This window comes from Abramis brama, assembly GCF_963993115.1.
Source record: "Abramis brama genome assembly, chromosome: 16".
Lineage (NCBI taxonomy): Eukaryota > Metazoa > Chordata > Actinopteri > Cypriniformes > Leuciscidae > Abramis > Abramis brama.
In genome coordinates this window covers 14,129,711-14,153,459 of record NC_139978.1, presented here as the reverse complement: position 1 = coordinate 14,153,459, position 23,749 = coordinate 14,129,711, and the positions used below count along the sequence as shown (strand labels likewise).

At 34.0% G+C, this 23,749-nt stretch overlaps 2 protein-coding genes across 3 annotated transcripts in view; both read right to left on the bottom strand.

Moving 5' to 3' along the window:
* Positions 1-4,253: 4,253 nt before the first annotated feature.
* On the bottom strand, positions 4,254-7,210 carry LOC311098457 (H-2 class II histocompatibility antigen, E-S beta chain-like). The gene is made up of 5 exons (XM_084138657.1): positions 7,071-7,210; positions 6,432-6,707; positions 5,673-5,954; positions 5,389-5,502; positions 4,254-5,093 (listed from the first exon to the last, which is right to left on the bottom strand). The coding sequence occupies exons 1-5, from the start codon at positions 7,132-7,134 to the stop codon at positions 5,071-5,073; spliced, it is 759 nt and encodes a 252-aa protein (XP_083994783.1). The 5' UTR covers positions 7,135-7,210; the 3' UTR covers positions 4,254-5,070.
* A 1,935-nt stretch (positions 7,211-9,145) lies between these two features.
* LOC311098383 (H-2 class II histocompatibility antigen, A-U alpha chain-like) overlaps positions 9,146-23,749 on the bottom strand; it is a 131,170-nt gene continuing 116,566 nt past the window's right edge. Inside the window, exons 2-5 of one of the 2 annotated variants that reach the window (XM_084138558.1) lie at positions 12,262-12,320; positions 11,167-11,412; positions 10,654-10,938; positions 9,146-10,361 (exon numbers count right to left, since the gene is read on the bottom strand). In XM_084138558.1, the coding sequence (XP_083994684.1) occupies positions 10,240-10,361; positions 10,654-10,938; positions 11,167-11,412; positions 12,262-12,319 (711 nt within the window). In that variant the 5' untranslated portion in view covers position 12,320 and the 3' untranslated portion in view covers positions 9,146-10,239. Of the gene's footprint in view, positions 10,362-10,653; positions 10,939-11,166; positions 11,413-12,261; positions 12,394-23,749 lie in introns of those variants that run through there. The other variant, XM_084138557.1, reaches the window with a different exon arrangement.

Here is a 23,749-nt window from a genome sequence, read left to right as displayed (position 1 = left end):
AGAGCTAATGTTGGATTATGAACTGATTTGGCCAGGAAACAATTAGACAAGAGAAACAGTGTTTGAATGTGTGCCATAATTACTGCCACAGTGTGAAATAAACAAGAAATAAATGCCATATGATCTTGGCCCATCATCATGACTGATAGTTTTGATGTGTGAAAATAGGTACATTGTTTCCTTTGTTTTGTGATAACATTGTTTCCTATACAATGGTGTATATGCCAATTTATTCCGAAAGGTAGCACTAATGAAAATAAGCCTTTGGCTTTTTGTGTATTTTATCTTGGACAGTTTTTTTTAAATGTATGATCCCTCTATGTACAAAGTTTCTGTTTCAACATTGTCTAATAAACCAATCAATCAATAATATATTTATTGTATATGTGACTGTATATGTGCAGTTTATTTCTTGTATAAGTTATATAAATCCAAACACATTATTCTTTTGAGGATAAGCATGTGGTATAGGTAGGTAAACCAGGTCTAGCTAGGTAACAGTTAGGTTAAACCAGTTTGGAAAAGTCCTCAGAGTCATACAAACAGCTGAATCAAAGTCAGCATGTGTTAAATTTTCATTTTTAAAAAGTAACAAACAGCATTAGGTATTTTGCAATAGTGAGAAAATAACTTTAAAGTTGTTGATAACATGCCTTTGTTCATAACTATTCGAAACATACATAAAACGTATTACAGTAACCCTTATAACATAATGCTACAGTGGTAAACAATCAGTGTTATTGTCTTGGTGTGAACTGGTGAAACCAAGCCTGTGGAAGTTAAACAGTGTGTAAAATCCCCAAATCTCCATGGCAGTAATACACACAGACAAGCTGCATTACATATTTAGATCTGTGATATTTCATATTTCCTCAAACAATAGTGAACATGCCGATGTTGAACCCATAGTTCCCTAATGGTGTTAACGTAACTCTCATTTTGGTTTGACTTGTCTGCAAGTTTAGGGTCCGATTCTCACTATTAGTTGATTAGCATGCATATTACTAGGATACTGGCTGTTTATTAGTACTTATAAACCACATATTAATGCCTTATTCTGCATCCCTAATCCTACTCAATACCTAAACGTACAACTATCTTTCTAACTATTAATAAGCAATAATTAGGAGTTTATTGAGGCAAAAGTCATAGTTAATAGTTAGTTAATGAGAATTGGACCCTAATCTAAAGTGTGACCAGAAAACCTAATGTCTTTATTTATTTATTTTTTCTCTCTGTTATCTATAATATCAGGTAGCCATCAAAATCCTAATCAAAATGAAAAACAATCAGGTGTTATACGAGATAATTAACATATGCCCTTTTAAGGCCACCATTGGCCCAGTGACGGAATCCAATGGTGTGGGCGAAGGTATTGTGTATGTCTTTTCAGCGCTCCAGTGAAGTTCACTTCATTTATTAGAATTTAGTTTCAATATTACTTTAGCTCATCGCTTAATCTGACTATTATATTTGTGGCAATAGCCAACGAAAAGAAAAATTGATCATTTTGACCCATTCAACGTATTGTTGAATGGGTCAAAATGATCAATTTTTCTTTTATGCCAAAAATCATTAGGATATTAAGTAAATGTTCCATGAAGATGTTTAGTAAATTTCCTAATGTAAATATATAAAATATATATTTTTGTGAGTGAATGCAGCACAATCGTGAACATAAATGGACAACTTTAAAGGCGATTTTCTCAATGTTTCGATTTTTTTGCTCCCTCAGATTCCAGATTTACAAATAGTTGTATCTCTGCCAAATATTGTCCTATCATAACAAATCATACATCAATGGAAAGCATATTCATTCAGTTTTCAGATATAAATGTATAAATCTCAATTTCAAAAAACAAAACAAAATAAAAAAGTTTATGCACTATACATTGTATATCTTACAGTGCAGTTTTTCTCAATTGCTTAGACACTAAAATCCATTCTAGCCAAATATCCCTAAACATAATTACATTAGCCAAAAAAAAGAATAATTTCTCAAAACTATAAACACTTACTGTTTCACACGTGTTTTAAATCCGTTAATCCTTTTCAAAACTTAAACACAAATTCAGCATTGCACACCATGTGCTTATGTAAAATGTACTAGCATACAAAAAACAAAATCACAATGTCATCACAACCTGAACACAGTCACAGTTTTTCTCAATCGATTTGACACCTTTCCTTAATGGAATGTAATGGCTCTCAAAACAATTAACACAGCAAATTAAACACACTCTTATGATGGCAAAACAGTTCAATATTTACTCCATAATGAAGCACTTTTATTCTAGTAATGCATTTATAATATACAAATACTAACATCAAAACTACAAGTGTGTTCTCTGTTGATTCGATAACAAATTTGTCTGTAGAAACAAGAAATACAACCTTTGAAATACATGTTTATTAAGTTCTTTAATGAGGAGTTTAGTATAAAAGTGAGTTTTCACCCAAAACTGATCTTGCCTCAGGTGGACGCAGTGAATGCTAGATCCATCCTTGACATTGTCTCAACTTCTCAACCAGCCTCTTTGTATGGAATTTTTTTTTTTTTTTTTTTTTTTGAGAAATGTTTCAAATTGATTGAGAAAAACAGTAACACACAAACTTGTTTGCACACCAATTAGAACCACAGATGAGATTATTGGTTTAGGGTTCAAATTACAGGACAACTACAAGTACAAGAAGCTGGAGGAAGGCAAAGAAGAATATTTGTCTCTGACGAGATCTGTGCTACTGTAGTTGACCATGTGCTACCTGAATCAGAATAAAGACAAATGGTGACTAAGGAATACATGCGACTTCATATTACTTATACAAAATATTTTTGTTTTGTTTTTGTTTGTTTTTTCAGTTTTTCCCAATTGGTTACACAGGTTTGCTGAATCGTTTGGCTCATTGTCCCAAAACTCTTAAAAACAAAACCACAAACACAAAATGTAAAACTCCATGAATCTTGCAAATACTGCATTCAAAACTGTTCCAAAATGTGTTTTTGCTCCAAAGTGACACACACAGAGTAGATCGATCTACCAACCAACAACACACTGATGTGCTCAACACAAAACACTATATGAAATCCCATTAGTAAGTTTATGCCTTACAGTTACAATGTAGATGGTTGTGAAAGATTGTTACACCAATGTATACCTACTCAAATATACATTAACACGCAAATTAAATACAGTAACAAAAACTTTGTAATTTACAGTATTTCCAATATGCAGTATTTTTATGTAAGTCTTGGGTTTTGAATGTAATACTTTCCACACCCAACAAGAGTAAACTAGGAAAAACAATCAGTCTTGTTGAATATTTGATGTTTTGCAGTTTTTTTTAAAATGCGTTACAGAATTCATTTGATGTGATTTATTGTGTACATTCAGGGGGAAAAACATTTGATGATGTGCTCATTCATCCATAGCATGCATAAACGTATTTCGTTTTAAATAAAGATATTTTTCCCAAAAAATACATATTGAGGAATTTATTTGATAGGACATAATACTCACTATACTGTTATTTATGTATTACAGTAGTATTATGTTGCAAATTTAAAAATGTAGGTTTGAGTACAAAAAAAAAAAATTAATAAAACTGTAATGAGTGTAAAGTGTATTTGTGTGATGACAAAAGAAGCCAAAAAGAATAAATATTATTTAATTTTAAAAAGAGTGTTAAAGTTTTGTCTTTAAAGTGTGAGGTGTGTACAAGTGATTTTATAGTTTTGAATTTGTGCTTTCAGAATTATTTTAATCTTGTGTGAAATTCAGATCACTGTGACCGAAGAGCTTGCTATATATTACAGCCAGGCCACTGAGAACGATGTTGCTCATCACATTGTTTATTGTAGGTTTATGGTTTATTGTTTGATTTGATTTTTGTATTGTTACCCTTATGGGTTTTTATTTTATTTTTTTAATTAAAAAAGGCTTTCCTTCTTACATGCCTGTTTCATTATGGTTGTTGTATTACCAATCACTGTAAATGAAGATGCAGATACTTAGACAATTATAATTATCGTTCACACTGGAGCCATACAGTCCATAATGTCAAATATTATATTCTACAGGTATGTTCTCAAGATGGATTCAGCTGAATTCATCCAGTTGACATCTGCTTCAATGAGACAGTGATCCCACTTCATATTTTGACATTAAAAAAAACATAAATAACTTAGCCCTTTTCCTTTCTTTACATTTATGCATTTTGCATGCCATTTTTGTTCATACTTGGCAAACATTGCATTCAATATATACATTTTATTAGTTAATTTACTGGGAATTGAACCCATCATCTTTATACACCTTTACAGACTTATTTATGCAGTTAATTTAATACATTGTTGTAAAGCACTTAATGTAAAAAAAATGTTGGATAATATGATGGAAAATGTCTTTGAATATGCTAAAGAAAAAAACTTTTAATTATAACAGGTTTTGTAAAGAATTTGTAAAAATATTTATTAAGAACTAAAATGTACAGATTCAAAAAAAAAAAAAAAAAAACATTCCTCCATATGATTTTGCAAATTTCATGGATGTTTTTTTCTGCTAGAAACAGTAGTATAAGTAAGATTATTTAAACAAAGAAATCACACTGAAAACTATATGCACAATTATCAATAATGACAGTAAGGGGGCGGTAAAGTTCCATGAATAAATGTTTCTGTCTGTGAATGCTGCCTCTCTGACTCAAATCAAAGCTTTGGTTTTATAATAGTTTTAACTGGTATGAAAATATTGATTGAAAACCTTTATAACATCCTCATTCACATTGCTTATATCCACATACAATCAGCTCAAGAGAGTTCAAGCAAAATCATTACACATAATAAAATACACGTTATTTTATCACTACCAACATTACATAGAGATGCTCAAATAAGTCATGTAAGTATGTTTGATGCAATTTTTTAATTTTCATTATTATTTGAATTATTAAAGTTAAAAAAAATTAAAGTTCAGTATAAGGAGACTGCATGAAAGAGGTGGCATAAAGAGAATACATCAGTGATCCAAGCAGGTCCTCTTTCAGTCGGCATCAACATTAGACTCACTGGAGTCAGTTTGGTACCAGGATCCTCCCTGACAAAGTAAAAATAACAATTTATTGACAAGCTAGATGAATGTACAGACATGATATTATCAGTAAATCTCAACTCTGGCCCTCGAGGTCCTGCAGTGTTTGGTTTGATCAAACCTTGATCACCTTGATCATATTCTCCTGCCTGTAGCTTCTAGAAATCTTTAAGACCTTTACTAGCTTGTTCAGATTTGTTTGATTAGGGTTGAAGCTAAGCTGGAAAGCCGAGATCCAGAGTTGAGAACCACTGATGTATATGGATGAGTATCAGCATGATTTGCTCTCATCTCCACTGACCTGATGATTTCTTCTTGTAGTAAATGAGTCCAGCAGCTGCTATGATGATTCCCAGCACCAGACCAGAGGATCCAATAGCGATTTTGTTCCTCTCAGACTCGGGCATAGACGGATCTGTGGGGAACGGAAATCATGCTCTGTTAGTGAATGATATTAGTATATCCTCAATATTTACATGTTTAATGTTTGTTTAGTTTACAAGTGTAATAACAAAATAATTTCCATATTTTCTATTTGCTCTCATAAATGGAAAAGAAAGACTGTAAAGTAATGTTTCGTCTTACTCCAATCTTTAACAATAGGTTGAGATGAGCTGGCGTGCTCCACCACACAGGAGATCTTCTCTCCAGATTTAGGAGTGTATTCCAGGTGGGAATGGATCTGGTAGAACCAGTCTCCATCAGCCATCTCCATTGTGGAGGTTACGTCTGTGGTCATCAGTTTACCGTCTCTCAGCCAGGACACTTTGATTTTTTCAGGGTAGAATTCATAAGCGCTGCACATCAGTACAGCTGGATGATTGCCTTCAGCCTGCTTCACTGAACTGAGTGTAACCTCCGGTTTTACTAAACCAGGAGAAACAAAATATTTACTCAAACATTAGCTTACAGTACTCTAATGTATAACACAAATAATTGAAAATACATGAGGGGACAAGTAGCTTTAATACTTGATTCAATTCAATTAAGGATATAAACAACATTAATTATGAGCTATAAGTTATAGATTCAGAAATGGATTGTCGAAAAAAAAAAACATAGATGTTTCCTTATATTGTTAAGTTTGGAAAAAAAATCTTAAAGTTAAAATTTTGTAAAATGACCCCTGTGTAAAGTTATTTAGTTGTAATATATATTTTATTGATTTTGTATTAAAAACAATCATAAATCACTGAAGACAACCACATTGTGCAGACACAACACCACCAAAACAACAGACCTCTGTTTTAAAGCATTTCGAGTGTTTCTGCTGCACCAGTGGACACACATGTTAGAGATCTTTATGATGCAGTAAAGATGAGACAAGAGTCTTGTAGCACTCACCTGCTTTATCACGGACAGATGAGTCCAAGATCTGAGCATTATGTCTGCAGAATCTGTCCACCTCAGCTTTCATTCGCTGCAGATAGGCCTTATCTTCGTTAAAGTTCTCTGCATACTTCACTCCTAACTCAGTGTACCCCACATACTTCCCCACAGTGCTGTTGTACTGTTCATATACAACTTTATTGAAGGAATTTGACACAAGATACACCATATCACTGTAATCACTGGTGCTGTAGACGCATTCCTGCATCATGTATTCATAATATCCATCAGCTGAAACATAAAAACAAAGTGTTAGATCTTCAGTTTTTGTATAATTTCATGTCAGTTATAAAAACTAAAGTACCAGTATTCATTGGCTATTTGCTATTACTTTATTTTGGTGTAGTCTAGTCGTTATTGTGTGTTATAAATACAATCCCATTAGAGACACTACAACTACTGTCCCATCTCACTCATATATTCTGGAATAGTCATGATCATGTTATATATAAGCAAGACAATTGAATTAACAGCAATGGCATTAACAACGAAACCAATATCAAAGATAAAAACTCAATATATTTTATTAATATAAATCACAAGTTTACTGATGAATTAAGGCATCAAATTTGCTCAATGTTTCATTGTACTTGCCTGTTCCAATAAATGCAGACAGCATCAATATGGGATGAAAAATCGAGAGTTTTAGCAGTGACATCTTTACAGTCTCTGAATATGCCAAATGAAGAACTTTCTCTCAGTGTCTTGTTCTTGTGGTAGATGTCTGAATAACCTGGCAAATCAAATGCTATTCACATAAATGTCAAGTGTTGCTAGGTGAAAAACTGCTTTCATTTTCCTCTTTTCATTGGACAATTACCGTGTGTGTGCAAAATATAATATAGCCATAACAATGTACTTAAAAATGAAAATTTACAAATAATTTATATTAATTTTATCTGTGTAAAAAAGGAACAAGAACCATTTTACTTTATCTGTATTTGTTTGACCTTCATTGCAAAAGTTTGGTCCTGGAGGACTAGATAGGTCTCAGAAAATATACAACATTATACCACAAATATATAAGTTATATATTGTAATGTATCATTTCATTTATTTATGCCTGGTTTACTAAACAATCTGCAATGAAACGCTCCAAACAAACATTTAATTCTCTTAGAGAACCCTTAAAAATAAACCTTCCACTTAGCACTGCTGGAGTCCTTCCTTCATAGTATGTCACATAGTTTGTCACAGTAAACACAATCTTAGTTAATAACTACAACTCTCCTTGATGTGTCCAAATTGTTCTCCAAATTGTCCAGGTATACTCCTCTCCCTTCAGTTAAAGTGTATGTTTTCAGATGCTGTAAATGGCCCTATTTCTTAGGTTGTTTACATTTTTAATCAAGTTTGCTTTTGCAGCTCACTTACAGTGTTTCTTAAATATTTTATAATTATTTATTTTTCCAAATTATAGTCAGTGCTCATGAAAAAACAATTAACATGACCATAATAAGTTTATAAAAGCACTGTGCAACAAAATGTATCAAATGTTTTTACAATATTTAATACGGTCCAACCAATATCCACCTGCGGAGATCAGTGATGAGTGTGATAGACAGTGGGACAGGGAGGACACTGACATTTGGAAACTGGCATTTTTCCAGAATCAAAGACCAGTGTGAGTGGAAAGAGCAAGAGATGCTATCTGCATTTATCCTCTTCTCTAGCTTTCTTCCTAATATAGTAATCTAATAAACATGCCATTGTAATACAAATATTTTAAAAAGCTATTGTTTTCTTTTAATGTTTTGTTTTGTTACTTTAGAGTTGGATGGCTGCGCAAGACATTACAAATACATAAATACTATTAATAATATTTATGAAGCTGGCTACAAAAACAAAGAGGAAGTAGAAGAAGAAGAGGGAAATATACACATAGAAAGACTCATATATTTTTAAACTTCTAAATGAAACCCTATTTCCACAGGATGATCGGGATTAAATTGGGTGAATGTGCATCAGTGGTTTCCATCAAATGTTTCTTTAGCTTTTTAATTGTTTTGAGAACCATTGTTTGAAGAAATGTATGAAATCGGTCAAGAAAAACTAAATAGTCTTGCAGTGTGCATGGGAAATGTTTTTAAAAGTAGGCTACAAATATTAAGTCTCTGAAACAATATGAGCTCATAAAACTATGTTTTGATAATTCTAAAAGAATTTAACAGATTTAAGGTTTCTTAATTGCCATGGTTTTATTTTCACAAAGGAGTGAATTTTGTCTTCAAAAGAAAATCCTACAAAAACAAAGACTGACACAGCAAATCATTAATGTAAAAAATGCAAAACATATATTTGTTTGTTTGTTTTCCTTTTTATATAATCATTGCTTTAAAAGCCTCAGACATTTGTGACATGTAATGACAACATTTAATTTAATAGCCCAAAAAAAATACAACAAAATTATTGTCTTTCATTTTAGTTATTTCAAAGATTTGGTTATTCAGAAACAATTTTGCACAAACTATTTTATATACATTTTAGAGATGCTGTTTGAGTACTGTTAACTCAAGTAATTGTGTAAACCAAATTGATGTAAAAATCCAATTAAAGGCAGTAAAAAAAAAGTACCAAAGCAAATAAAATAAAAAAATCAGTTTAAAGATATAGCACATATTTCAGGATACATGCTTTCACAAGACAAAAACAAACATGAAAAGAAATAGTAGGATGTCAGAAGGATTTATTAGTTGCAAAAAATCTAAGAAAAAAAAAAAAAAATCAAATGTGTGTGTGTACAGGTTTCTCTATACCTTTGAGGGCCAAGTGTCCTCACTAACATAATGCAATGTCATAGAAACTGTTTTACAGTTGATGTGTCCTCACTAAAAAGGTGAATAAATGGTCCAGATGTTGTCGCTCTAAAATCTAATGATGTGCACAGGTTTTTGTAAGGGGTTAACTTTGGAGATATCATTAACCAGATATAAAAACAATGGCAGACAATAAAATGTCCTCAGGTCGGGTATTTTCTGTATCTTTTTAAACTATCATTATCATTATCAGAGAGTCACTGTGACATATAGCACAGCAATGCTTTGGGCAACCTGAGTTCAAAGTCCTCTTGTGATTTTGTTCTCCTCCCATTACACCCTGTCTCTCTTCAACTGTTCTGAACAATAAAGGCAAAAATTATTATAAAAAGCCATCATCATCTATGACAAATAATTTGTCAAATAAACTTCCAGTTAGCATTTAAGACAAATACATGTATAGAATGTGAGTTAATGTTGTATATAAACAAATGTTATATGTAAATGTTCAGTTTATGAACAAACAATATTCATTTACTGCACATTCACCTGATAATAATGAAAAATAATTAATCCTTCAGTTTATGGTTTATGAACAAACAAATGTTATAGGTATGTTCAGTAAATTAATATTGTTTGTTCATAAACCATAAACTGAAGGATTAATTATTTTTCATTATTGTCAGGTGAATGTGAGAATCCACTCATTTATCGACCTTATATTAAATGCACCTCAAAAAGTTGCATGGCATGTTTGTCTTGATTTTTAATGGAAAAATTCAATCTGGATCACATAAATATTTGAACAAATGAAAGAAAATCATGCTGTCAGAACAATAATTCAACTAGGACCCTATTTGAACATAGTTTGTCATGTACAATGGCACACAAAATTATAGTTTTTAGTACTAAAACCTTAATTTACAAATAATTTGAATTGGAGGAGAATGTTAATTAGAAGTAAAAAAAAATCTGAATTACAAAATAAGAACGTGTTAATTTTTAAATCAGTTGCAGTTGTTTCCTTTAATGAGGAAGAAAGTTCCAGCAGCGACTCCCAGCAGTCCCAGAGTCAGACCCACTCCACAGAACACTGCTGGACCAACACTGGGGAGAGCAACGTCCACTTCTGAAACACACAAGCACATGATGACGCATATTCCACAGAATTTAAATGCATATGTTTCATGTTTTTCATTTTTAGAGTTGTACTTTTGACAGTATTTATGACACTGTGTTTATGATTATACAAGTCTTAAACTTCTCAATTAGATTTTATTTTAGGATATGTCATGTTTGCCCTAAATTGTTTTAAGATGATTTCTGTTGTAATATATCAGTTGATCTAAAGCAAAGAACTTGTGAACAATTAGTATTAATAACAACCGTACATCCACTGAATCTATGAAGCAGTGCCTCACCCCATGTTTTGGTTTGAGGTTGGCCTGGGATGGATTTGTGGTTCACAGTGCAGCTGTAAATGTCTCCCTCTTCAGGCGTGAACTTCAGAGTGGAGAAGATGTTGAAGGTGCCATCTTTATTTACGTGGTACTGGCTTATACTCGTGTCTTCTATCACAATCTGATTGTTTTTAGTCCATGACACATTGACAGGTGGCGGGAAGAATCCAGTCACATGACAGATGAGGGTGTTCGCAACATCCAGCACCACAACAGCTTTTGAATAGATGGAAGTATCTGGGGGGTCTGTGAACACAGAAATAGATGCTGATTTTTACTTGGGACCTCTGTGTACATTTTATCTTGGACCACAAGATAACAAAAAATCTTTCAAAATTAAATCTTGATTATATTGGTTGAAATCTCTGCATCTGATTTATTTGCACATCTCCAAAAAGGTTAACTTCAGATTATTATATATCTATTATATTCATCATTTAAAAATATAATAATGATATGTAATGTGTGTCTTACCTAGTTGTTCAACCGAGGGTTTGTCAAGTTTAATGTTTAAGTCTAAGTTTTGTTTGCAGACCTCTATGTTACCAACACCACCCTCATAAAATCCAGGAAAGTTGACAGGATCTGCAAAGTCAGGCGCTGTCTTTACTCCTTCTTTTCTAATGAAGTCTACATGGTACATTTCCTCTCCATCGAATCCATACAAAAAATCTTTCTCTATATCAGAACATCCCGTAAACTGAAGATCCCTGTGCTCAACTGAAACAGATAAAGTGTCATGATATTAGCCTTAATGGATAAACAGTATGGATGAATAACAAAGGATGAACTTTATCTGATGTACAGTATGTGATAGTATATAGTAACAAACGATTTAAAACAAAAAATTTTCTCAACCCTAAAAAAGTGCTATTAAATAGATCATATTATTATATTGAAGGATCTAAGGATTCTTAATATCAGCCTTTGTGAATATTGTTAAGATTGCCACCATACATTTGTGTGGTTTTATTTTCTTTCTTTTTTTAATATCCATTTATTTCATTGACATTTAATTATTCCATTTAATTATATAATAATTTATTACGGTATACATTTTTAATCCATTGTCCATTTTTTAAATAATTTCACTGATTCATTCATTGATCAATCATTTCATAATATTTTTCTGTTTCATCTTATGTTGTGTACTGTGTTGTCTTCACAAACAAATTAGAGATAAGAGAATGTCTCTATTTCAATGTTTTTATATCCACATGATGTTGTGAAGAATTTGTCATTGCTTTGGAATAATAACACTTAAATTTGTTCTAGTCAGACCATTTTTGACTGAGCATTGAAACAGACGCAACTACAACTAGTTAGCCTCCTGCTTTCTGCTCTTTACTGGCTTCCTGATAGAAGGCTGTTAATACAGTATCACACGAAATACAGTGTAGTTACTGCTTTCTGGTATCAGACAAGATTCTGCTGACAGGTTTTGGGTACCAGACAAAAATCTTTAAACATCTTTTGGGTAATTTAATTTTCCTCATAGTCATACTTCCTTATCTACTTTAGCTTTATAAATCAGCAGATATAATTTTATTAAACAGTTTTCTGACTTACCTTGAGTCTCAGTTCTCACAATAACAGTGAGCATAAGCAGGACACCATACATCTCCATTTTCATTCAGAAGTGAGTAGAGCACACACCATATCAAACAGTCCTGGAGTGAATAACAGGCAGAGCTGTTGATCTCTGATCATGTAGAAGCCTCCCAATTACAGCATCCAATCAGAAACTGAGCCCTACTCTGACAACACTGTATCTAGTTAAAATGATGTTCTATTTCAGACTTGTTTGGTTGTTAAGAAGTTTATTTACTCCATCTGTATTGTATTCTGCTTTCCATTTTATATGTTTTTCAAAAATCTATGAATAATATTTATGTATATGAATAAAAGAATTTGTGTGTGTGTGTGTGTGTGTGTGTGTGTGTGTGTGTGTGTGTGTGTGTGTGTGTGTGTGTGTGTGTGTGTGTGTGTGTGTGTGTAAAATTATTTTTAGTGACAATGTTCCATTATTTATTCATAATATTATTCACAGTGCTGAAAATATGTTAATTATCTGTACATGTTTATTCTAAATCTGTACACTTTCATATTTGTTATACTGTATGTTATTATGTGTCTTATGTGTGGAAGCTTCAATTAAGGTAAATTCCTTGTGTGTGCAAGCACACTTGGCAATAACAAATATCATACATTTACAGAATTAGAAGTTCTAGAATGTCCATGTTTCATATTTTGGTTGTTTTAATACTTTCAAATGTTTTTTTTCTTTCTTTAATGCAGTCCTTGATCCTTACTTGATTTTTACATCAACTGAACACTATTAAAAGTTGGAAATGTAGCTAAAGCGGAAAACCTCACTAGAGCAAGTGTACTGGAGTCCAATCCAGCCTGCCCTGCAAATCTCTTCAAGAACTCTTATCAATGAAGATTTTTGTAATGACCACTAAACTGATTTTGCCAACCAATCTGCTACACTTTGCAAGTTTCATATGTCTCTAAATGCACTCAGCACACTATTTACTCACAGAATAATTTAAGTTAAAAACAATGACCTCTTACTACAAAAAAAATGAGCTTTTTTTCAGAGTAACCTAATCATTTTGAACATTGCAAAATGTGAACCTTTGATATTGCAAGTTTCAAACTATCTCTGTTTTGGGAAAAATATAGCATTGAGAAAAGTTGAATGAAAATGGTTTTAAAAAAACATGAAAAATATATTTTTCTTAATTTTTTACCAAATGAAAAAAAAAAAAAAAAGTTTGTATAGAGAATGTGAAATCATGAAACTGTTCACCCATTTCATGAGACATCACTGTATGATCATTCTGCCATATTTTTGACCAAACCTATCAACAGACCTTCAATATGTTGTGTAGTCAGATGCAACAGTACTCATTGAAACATTTGTTTTTACTGATAAAGAATGATGTCTTTTATGTCTGCACTGGTTAAGTTTAGACCCTGTATTAATGTAATGGAGGTCCACCGAAAGCTTGGAGAACCCAAAAGCAGTTTATTCAAATAGTCCAAAACAAAGGCACAGCACTCTAAACTTCAGCATAAGCACAAACATGACCTTACCAACAGTGGTTAAATAAATGAACAAAACTTGACTAAAATGCATGGCAAACATGAGGGCTTAAATACACAAACTACTAATGACAAGACAAGGGACACCTGTGCACAATCAAGACAATAAACCAATGAGAACTTGACAACATGGTATGGCAGGATCACATGACTATAACATGGCTTAAACAAGGGAAGCACATGGTAAACAGGAACATGAATTACAAAAGAACGTGAAACATGCCTGTGACAATTAAGATGTTTTTTACTATAAACATGGCTTTATAGCCCTTGCTTTATTTTCTTCATTTAAATGCGGTGCTGCATTCAGCACAATATAATGTGTATGGTGCTTAAAAACACACACAGCAATGTTTAAAGTTGACTAACTCTAGCGTTCATGGATGTTTTTATTTTTATTCAACAATCCATCACTGTATAGCACCAGTATATTAGAACTTTAGAAGTGCTGGTATAAGGAGATGGAACGTGGATTTAATGCAGATCACTGGTCGCCAACATGAATCAAGCACAAGGAATTGTAAAAGAGGCATTTTTGAGCTCAACACCCCCTCTTAACTTTATGCATTCATTAACTGATAAAGTCATCACAACATCACAATAATAAAACAATGCTTCTAAAACATCTGTCTGTGTGCTATAAGAGTCGAGTACACTTACAGACCTTATTAAACAGCATCTGGCTACAATTTCATCTTGTCATTACAAATTTAATGATTGGACCTACTGGAACTGTAAAAATAGACATCATCCACGACAATTCTCCCCTCATATAGAATGATAGTCCTTGATAAGTCATGTCTTCACTTAAAACAGGCCTACATCCAAAAACAGGGAAAGTGTTCATTTCTTCTTCATTGAAATACTATAAAATGCTCTAAAGAATTCTTTAATGAATATGAAAAATATAGAAACCTCCATGAACATATAAAAATAAACAATATATTTTATGATTTTTATTGGTCAGTTTTTGCAATAAATACCTGTGATGATATTTTTATCTGCCCGTATTCTTCCCTAAACCAAACCATTTTTCAAGAATATAGACGTGTTCTATATTCTTGAGAAATGGTTTGGTTTAGGGAAGAAGTGGGGTTAGGTTTTCAAAAATATCTATGAAGCTATAAACATATATCTAAATAATTTCTACTGGAATAAATGCAAAGAATTAAATGTATCTTGAACTGACAGATAAGGCAAGCAGTTAAAAGCAACAGTTTCTAGTTTGTCAGTATAGTGACTCCTAGGGGTACATTTAGCATCTTAATGATGGAATCATTGCCCTTCAAAATATTGCTTAAATATATTTAGGGGCCATATGACACAAGATGTGCCATGTTTTGAACTCTATCAACAGCAATTTGCAATCCAGCCAGTCAGAGGCAGGGCCGTACTCAGACATTTTTAGGGTCAGTGGCCCAAACCAAAAAGAGGGGCACTATAACGGGGTTGACTCTGAGGAAGTATCATCTTAATATAGAGAATTAACACACAAACCTTTAATAATCATATTGTAAATACAATTGTTAGGCTTTAGTGCCAATTCAATTTATGTTGTTGTTATTATGCATTCATTCAGATAATTTAATGTTTATCTTTCTTCTTATTGCTCTCTATATTCTTTTACTGTAGGTGTAACTGTCTTATTTGGCTGATGCTCACTGGGCTCTCCCTCACACCGAGCTGCAACATCTTGAATAAAAGTAATAGAAATGTAATTTAATATTATACAGCATAAATCTATTATATAGGGTACAATGGGGCTAAAGGCACATTTGTCTTTATTTTCTTTTAAACCATTAGATGACACAAAAATCCAGCTCTGCACTTTTCTTAATAACCGTTTTTGATGATGCACGTGGACATTTTGCATCTGGATTTATGCAGCAAATAATTTTTTTTTATTAATGAATATATTTTGAGACAAAGGTCTTGTTAATGCATTTCAGTTTTGTTCAAAATAAATGAAGAAACCTTTTTTCAACAACAGAAGAATATGTAAAAGTGTGGTATTTGGGGTAAAAGGCACCCCTGCTGTTGGGGCGAAAGGCACAATAATTAACATAATAATAAACTGCTAGCTGACTTTCCATTTGTTGGCATGATATCATGTATTAATATTAATATCATGTATTAATTTGGGTGTCCACCTTATAATCACTGACGAGACCCACTAGAGGAGATCCATCATCTGGCCATGTGGTGTTCAGAAAACACTCTGGTTTTGACCAAAGAGGTTATTGTGGACTTCAGAAGGTTCAGAAGGACAGCACATGCTCCACTGCTCATAGAGGGGGGTGGAAGTAGTGTGTGGATAACATCAAGTTTCTGGGGATCTTCATTACGGCAGAACTCACTTGGGCTCTAAACATCTCCCACCTGGTGAAAAAAGCTCAACCAAGAGTTTCCTTCCTCAGGAAGTTGAAGCTGGTCTGACTCTCCTCTCGGCTGCTGATACATTTCTACAGGAGTGCCATAGAGTATCTTCATCATTGTGACTGTATGTTATGCCAGCTGGTTAAAACAGCGCAGAGGATTGTGGGGAATCCACTTCCAGATCTGGAAAAGGCCAGAAACCTTGCTGTAGATCCCATTCACCCAGGTCATACTGTTAGTTCCACTTCCATCAGGAAAGAGATACAGAAATATGAAAACACACACAAACAGACTGAGAAACAGCTTCTTTCCAGGAGCTGTGACCTCCATTACACCTCCAGCACATGATATTATACATACACAAACACCTTCCAGCTTATCGACATAATTGCACTTTATTTTGCTGTAATTGCTGCTGTTTAATGTTGTTTGTTTAAAGTTGTTTTTTTGTTTGTTTTTTTACAGTTTAGTTCTTTTAACTGAGATTCACCAGACCGAATTTCATTATACTTTGTATAATGACAAAAAAGTCGGAAAAAAGTAAAAGAGAAAAATAATAATAATAATAATAAATTGTTTTGGGATCTCCTTCAGTGCTATCAGAATCTACATTTTCTAAATAATTTTGTTCCTGTCTTTTTAAAATTAATATTTTAATGACAGTATATTTATTGAACAAAAATGAATTAATTAATTTATCAAAAAAAAAGTGCTAAAGTGATTGTTTTGAACAAGTATTAACTTAGATATTATTACAAATATATTTTTTTAGCTAAAGTATCTGTATCAATACTGTGTGCCTTTTATCCCATGCTGGTTTTACTCAGCGGGGTAAAAGTCCCACCTTGCCACCTCATACATTTATAAGATTTTTATAAACAAACCACTTTTTATGATTTCATTTCCCAAAAAATCTGTTGCTCAGGCAATGTTTAATACAAGCTTTTTTTTTCTGCAATCACATATGGGAGTAGTGAAAAGCAAATATTTCTTAGGGTATGCATTTTGCCCCGTTGTATGCTCATTTAGTACATTTATACTATATTACCTTTGAGTGGACATCCATGACATGCGGAGTCCCTCAAGGCTCAATTCTTGCGCCACTCCTGTTCAACCTGTATATGCTCCCAATGAGCCAAATAATGAGAACAAACCAAATTGCTTACCACAGCTATGCAGACGATACACAGATCTACTTAGCCCTATCGCCTAACGATTACAGCCCCATTGACTCCCTGTGCCAATGCATCGATGAAGTCAACAGTTGGATGTGTCAAAACTTTCTTCAGTTAAACAAAGACAAAACTGAAGTCATTGCGTTTGGAAACAAAGATGAAGTTCTCAAGGTGAACGCATACCTTCACTCTAGGGGTCAAACAACTAAAAATCAAGTCAGGAATCTTGGTGTGACACTAGAGTCAGACCTTAGTTTCAGTAGTCATGTCAAAGCAATAACTAAATCAGCATACTATCATCTGAAAAATATTGCAAGAATTAGATGCTTTGTTTCCAGACAAGACTTAGAGAAACTTGTGCATGCTTTCATCACCAGCAGGGTGGATTATTGTAATGGACTCCTAACTGGCCTTCCCAAAAAGACCATAAGACAGTTGCAGCTCATACAGAACGCTGCTGCCAGGATTCTGAGCAGATCCAGAAAATATGAACATATCACACCAGTCCTCAAGTCTTTACACTGGCTCCCAGTTAAATTTAGGATTGATTTTAAAATATTATTACTGGTATATAAATCATTCAATGGCCTAGGACCTCAATATATTGCAGATATGCTCACTGAATATAAACCCAACAGATCACTCAGATCATTAGGATCATATCAGCTAGAAATACCAAGGGTTCACTCTAAACATGGCGAATCTGCTTTTAGCTATTATGCCAGCCGCAGCTGGAACCAGCTTCCAGAGGAGATCAGACGTGCTCCTACAGTAGTCACATTCAAATCCAGACTCAAAACACATCTGTTTAGCTATGCATTTACTGAATGAGCTCTGTGCCAATGTTCGTCCGACTGTTTGTCCTGTACTGTATTTTATTTTTTATTCTTCTTAACTGTTTTAATTATTCTTATTTCTTGTTATTTTTTTAATTTCTTTTATGTAAAGCACTTTGAATTGCCATTGTGTATGAAATGTGCTATATAAATAAACTTGCCTTGCCTTGCCTTGCCTTAATACTGTATGTATACTGTTAATATGTTCTTAATAAAATATTATAAATATGATGTATGTTATAGATATCAGTATCAACTAGGACAATTGATTATAATGGGAAATAAACTTTACAGGAATTAAAGTGTGACAAACTGCTAAATATGTGATGATTTACTTGCTGACATGCTGGTTCTCTAAATCCATGTTTGCAACCTTGAACGGGCTTAAGCATCCTCTGTTTGCTCTTCCTCACTGTCTTCTTTTCTGTGAAGGTAATGTTTTTTGTTTACAAAGTGTGCTGACAACAGCAAATTTGGTGTTATTTATATCGGATCAGGTACAATAATTTGAATAGACAAGAATTATTATCTTCCTAACGTGGATATTTTCCACAAGTTGTAGCACTAGAAGATCAGGAGCAAAAGGAGCAGGTGATGAGGGCAGAGGCTCTAGCCACCGGGACACCCTGTACACGGCCCTGGTCTAAGGAGAGATTCACTGACCACTGCCTGCATCTCTACCAGTGGTTTTAGTATGGGCTTCAAAGGCCATAACTAAATCCCTACAGTTCTCTTGCTTATTAAAGGGACAGTTCAACCACAAATGAAAATTCTGTCATCATTTACTCAACCTCATGTTGTTCCAAACCTTTATGACTTCCTTTCTTCTGTGGAATACAGAAAAAGATGGTTTGAAAAATGTCAACAGTTTGTTGCCAGAGCCCCATTGACTTCCATTTTTGGACAAAACACACTCACACACATTTTTCCAAAATCTTTTGTGTTCCACAGAATATAGAAAGCCATACAGGTTTGGAGTGATATGAGGGGGAGTAAATGATGATTTCCAGATATGTCAAATTGCGAAGGTTTGTCCTGTGCACGGTCCTAGGACCCCCACAGATTTTCTGGATTCATCTTTCTTTCCTGAAGTCATTCTTTTGTTGATTTTGATGTGAGTTTTGGATCATTGTCTTGCTGAAAAGGGAAAGTTCTCTTAATTGTTAGCTTTCTGGCAGACGTCAGAAGATTCTGTGCCAAAATCAACTGGTACTAAAGCCCCAGTTCCAGCTAAAGAAAAGCCAGCACCATGCTTCATCGCGGGTTTCGCGTTTTTTTTACTGATGGGTTGTGTTGTTTTTGCACCAAACATACCTCTTACAATTTTGGCCAAAAACTTCAATCTTGGTCGCATCAGACTATGACACATTTTTCCTCATGGTTTTGGCAGGATGGGTATATATTTATTCATTTTTTTGTTGTGTTTTTTTAAAGTTTAGCCGGGTTTGGAATTTTCGGATGTTTTTATTTTTGTTTTTGTCAGAAAAGGGTTGTGTCTTGCCACCCTGCCCCATAGCCTAGAGATATGGAGAAAACAAGAGATAGTTATTACATGTAGGGAGCAACCAGTCCTCGGCTGTTGTGCCAGGCCTACTTTCTTCACTTGTTGAGGACTGTCTTCACTGTGTTCCATACAATATCTAATGCCTTGGACATTTTTTTATAGCCCTCGCCTCGGCTGAGCATTACATTTCACTATGAGATTCTGTTGATCCTTCGTAAGTTCTTGTCACCCATGGCTCTTGTAGTAGCATGTACAAAATCAGTCACTGTTTACAGTAAATTCAGCTCAAAGAGCAAAAGCTTATCCATCAGAATCAGTTCCTTTAATTTTCATTTTAAAGTTCCAAAACAGGATCTGTCACCAAGACTTGGAGTGATGTGAAAGAGTGCAACATAAGCCTACAAACCACTCGTGTGGTTTAATGAGAACATAGACCATATGTTAAAGTAATCTGCTGAACTATGTAAAATAATACTGTTAATGCAAGTTTTGACTTTATCAGTATGCATTTCATGCTGCAAGCGGTCCTGTTGTCTTTTTTTATTATTATAGTATATCACAACATCAAGCCTGTTTTATTTTAGTCTAAGAAATCCCCTCAAAAATCCCCATGAAAAGCACCAACCATTTTGGTTCATTTGAGCTTCCACTGTAATGTCATCTGTTGCTAGAGAAGAATGATTTTTGAAGAGCCTTGATCACTGGCCCTGAAATACTGTTCACTGCTGCCACCCTCTGTCTGCAAGAGCTTCTCCATTTCTACTTGCATCAAAAACAACTCTAAAGAACCACCAAGAGGATTCCAGTTTGATTACCATGATCACCCTGATATTGGTGATATCCATTGACAATATCTAATTATTTTATGCAATTACCATTACAGTATAGATTTGCTTGTAGTAAAAAAAATAAATAAAAAAAAAGCATTTATTTACTTATTTGGATTTTTTTTAGCTAAATGATGTATGACAAACAGTATATTTAAGGGTTTTAAGAAATTCTTGTTGTTTCAGAAAAAAAGTATGTATCCATAAAAAGGGGGAAAGATATAAATAAATTCCAAAATATATTTTTGTTAATATTCATAATATATAACCCTTAAAACAATGTACTGGCCCTTTTGTATTTTACATTACTTTTGATTTGACATGTTCCTGGTTCAACATTTGTTTTATTCCGGTCAGAAAGTTTAGTCCTAACCATATCTCCACCACCCCATAAGTTATCCCTAAAATCAGAGGGAAATGATAGATGTAGAAGCACCTCACCCTTGCAAGCCTAAACATGACATTAACTGTAAACTTGTCCCTCAAATCTGATTGGTTGATTGGAATGTTGTTCCAGGATCAACAAAGATGTTCTTGGTGAAATTACGTCACTGACATGAAACATATACCTTCAAACACTTTTGATGTCCTTTTGTGACGTCTGCCTTTACGTGCACATACACTTTAATGATTGTCCCATTCTTAATCCAACCACCAAACCCAGACTTGTCCATCGGATTGCCAGACAGAGAAGTGTGATTCGTCACTCCAGAGAACATGTCCCCACTGCTCTAGAGTCCAGTGGCGGCGTGCTTTACACCACTGCATCTGATGATGTAAGGCTTGGATGCAGCTGCTCGGCCTTGGAAACACATTCCATGAAGCTCTCTACACACTGGTCTTGAGATGATCTAAAGGCCACAAGAAGTTATGAGGTCTGTAGCTATTGACCATGCAGAAAGTTGGCGACTTCTGCGCACTGCACACCTCAGCATTGACCCCGCTCTGTGATTTTACGTGACCTACCACTTTGTGGCTGAGTTGCTGTTGTTCCCAGTTGTTTCCTCTTTGTTATAATACCACTAACCGTTGACCTTGGAATACTTAGTGAGGAAATTTCAAGAATGGACTTATTGCACTGGCTAACAAGCAGTTTTCTGTGAACTTGCATTGTTATAGTATATCACAACATCAAGCCTGTTTTATTTTAGTCTAAGAAATCCCCTCAAAAATCCCAATGAAAAGCACCAATCATTTTGGTTCATTTCAGCTTCCACTGTAATGTCATCTGTTGCTAGAGAAGAATGATTTTTGAAGAGCCTTGATCACTGGCCCTGAAATACTGTTCACTGCTGCCACCCTCTGTCTTTTGATGATATCCATTGACAATATCTAATTATTTTATGCAATTACCATTACAGCATAGATTTGCTTGTAGTAAAAAAAAAAAAAAAAAAAAAAGCATTTATTTACTTATTTGGATTTTTTTTTAGCTAAATGATGGAAAAGGGAAAAACATCCAGTATGCGGCAGTCCTGTGGGCGAAAATGCCTTGTTGATGCTAGAGGTCAGAGGAGAATGGGCCGACTGATTCAAGCTGATAGAAGAGCAACTTTGACTGAAAAAAACACTTGTTACAACCGAGGTATGCAGCAAAGCATTTGTGAAGCCACAACACGCACAACCTTGAGGCGGATGGGCTACAACAGCAGAAGACCCCACCGGGTACCACTCATCTCCACTACAAATAGGAAAAAGAGGCTACAATTTGCACAAGCTCACCAAAATTGGACAGTTGAAGACTGGAAAAATGTTGCCTGGTCTGATGAGTCTCGATTTCTGTTGAGACATTCAGATGGTAGAATCAGAATTTGGCGTAAACAGAATGAGAACATGGATCCATCATGCCTTGTTACCAGTGTGCAGGCTGGTGGTGGTGGTGTAATGGTGTGGGAGATGTTTTCTTGGCACACTTTAGGCCTCTTAGTGCCAATTGGGCATCGTTTAAATGCCACGGCCTACCTGAGCATTGTTTCTGACCAAAAATAAATAAATAAATAGCTTTCATTATGATTTTGTTTTAGCGCAGTACCAAACTTTCACTATTAGATGCCAGCAAAACTCCACTGGAGCACACAGTGGTTGGATTTGTGATTTGTTGTAGAGTTTTTCTCTCTCAAATATTACAAGCATGCACACACACATTCTGACATCCATACCAACACACACACAATTACAGCTGCATAATTTATCCAATTGGCTTTATAATATGAAGAAGCAGAAAACAGGAATAAAGTATTTTATAGTGAGTATTTGCTTTATTGGCCAAATGGCAAAATCTTATAAAAAATAGTTACGTTTTTAAATTTGAAGCTTTGCCAACATAATGAAAGCCTAGTAGCAAAGATTGTATCATTTTATAATTAAATGCCCCTGGGGTTAATAAGTGCAGTTTGGATGGGTTTTAATGGGGACATTTTTGTTAGTCTCAAGTGCCCGGTTGCATAAAGCACCTGTGGTAAGAATGATTAAGTAAAAATAGTTTTTTTTTTTTAAAGGAAATTGGGGTAAGAGTGCAATTCCAATATAGGTAAGTACACACCTGTGCAAAAATGTATGCAGTTGGCATTAGCACAGGCAAAATGATAAAATAAAATAAAAAATAAAAAAATGTCCATAAGGTCGCACAAGGCTTAAACTGCACAGTAAAAAAAAAAAAGAAGTTGCTGCCATCATTTTTTGAAAATGTATGATTTTTTTTTTTTAAAGAAAAAGTGCAAACGACTTGGCTGTTTAAGTCATTTCAACTTAAATTATATTAAAATGACTTTAAAAAATGAGTTGAATCTTGATAGTTGGAAAAAAAAGTTGCAAATTGCTTAACTTATTTTGATGAGTTAAAGCAATGTAAAAACATATGTTGTCATAACTTTTAATCATTTTTTCAGTGTGGATGACAGGTAACCACTAGAGGGCCTTAGCAAACTTCCAAGGGAGACCTAGTTAGCCTTAGGAGTGTTTAAAATTAGTTATATTACAGTTTTTTTCAATTGCTTACACAATAAAATTAGAACTTTCCCACAATTAGCAAAGCTTTACATTCAAGGAGCAAAACACCGGCCTAGATTTGCACAACTGTAAGCACATTGTCAGCTTCACACTTTTTGCAAAACACTTTTTTGCACACTTGTATGCATTTGACACAGAAATGTATCATGATGTCATTTCCTTGCAATTTCAAAGCAAAGGCTTTCAAATGAACATTCCCATGAACCAATTGCTTCAACA

Coding starts and splice junctions, on each gene's coding strand:
- LOC311098457 (XM_084138657.1), bottom strand. CDS start 7,134: ATGTCACTGCTAAAACTCTCGATTTTTCATCCCATATTGATGCTGTCT. Junction 6,708..7,070: donor GTCTGCATTTATTGGAACAG/GCAAGTACAATG, acceptor TTTATGTTTCAG/CTGATGGATATTATGAATAC. Junction 5,094..5,388: donor CTACAAGAAGAAATCATCAG/GTCAGTGGAGAT, acceptor TTACTTTGTCAG/GGAGGATCCTGGTACCAAAC.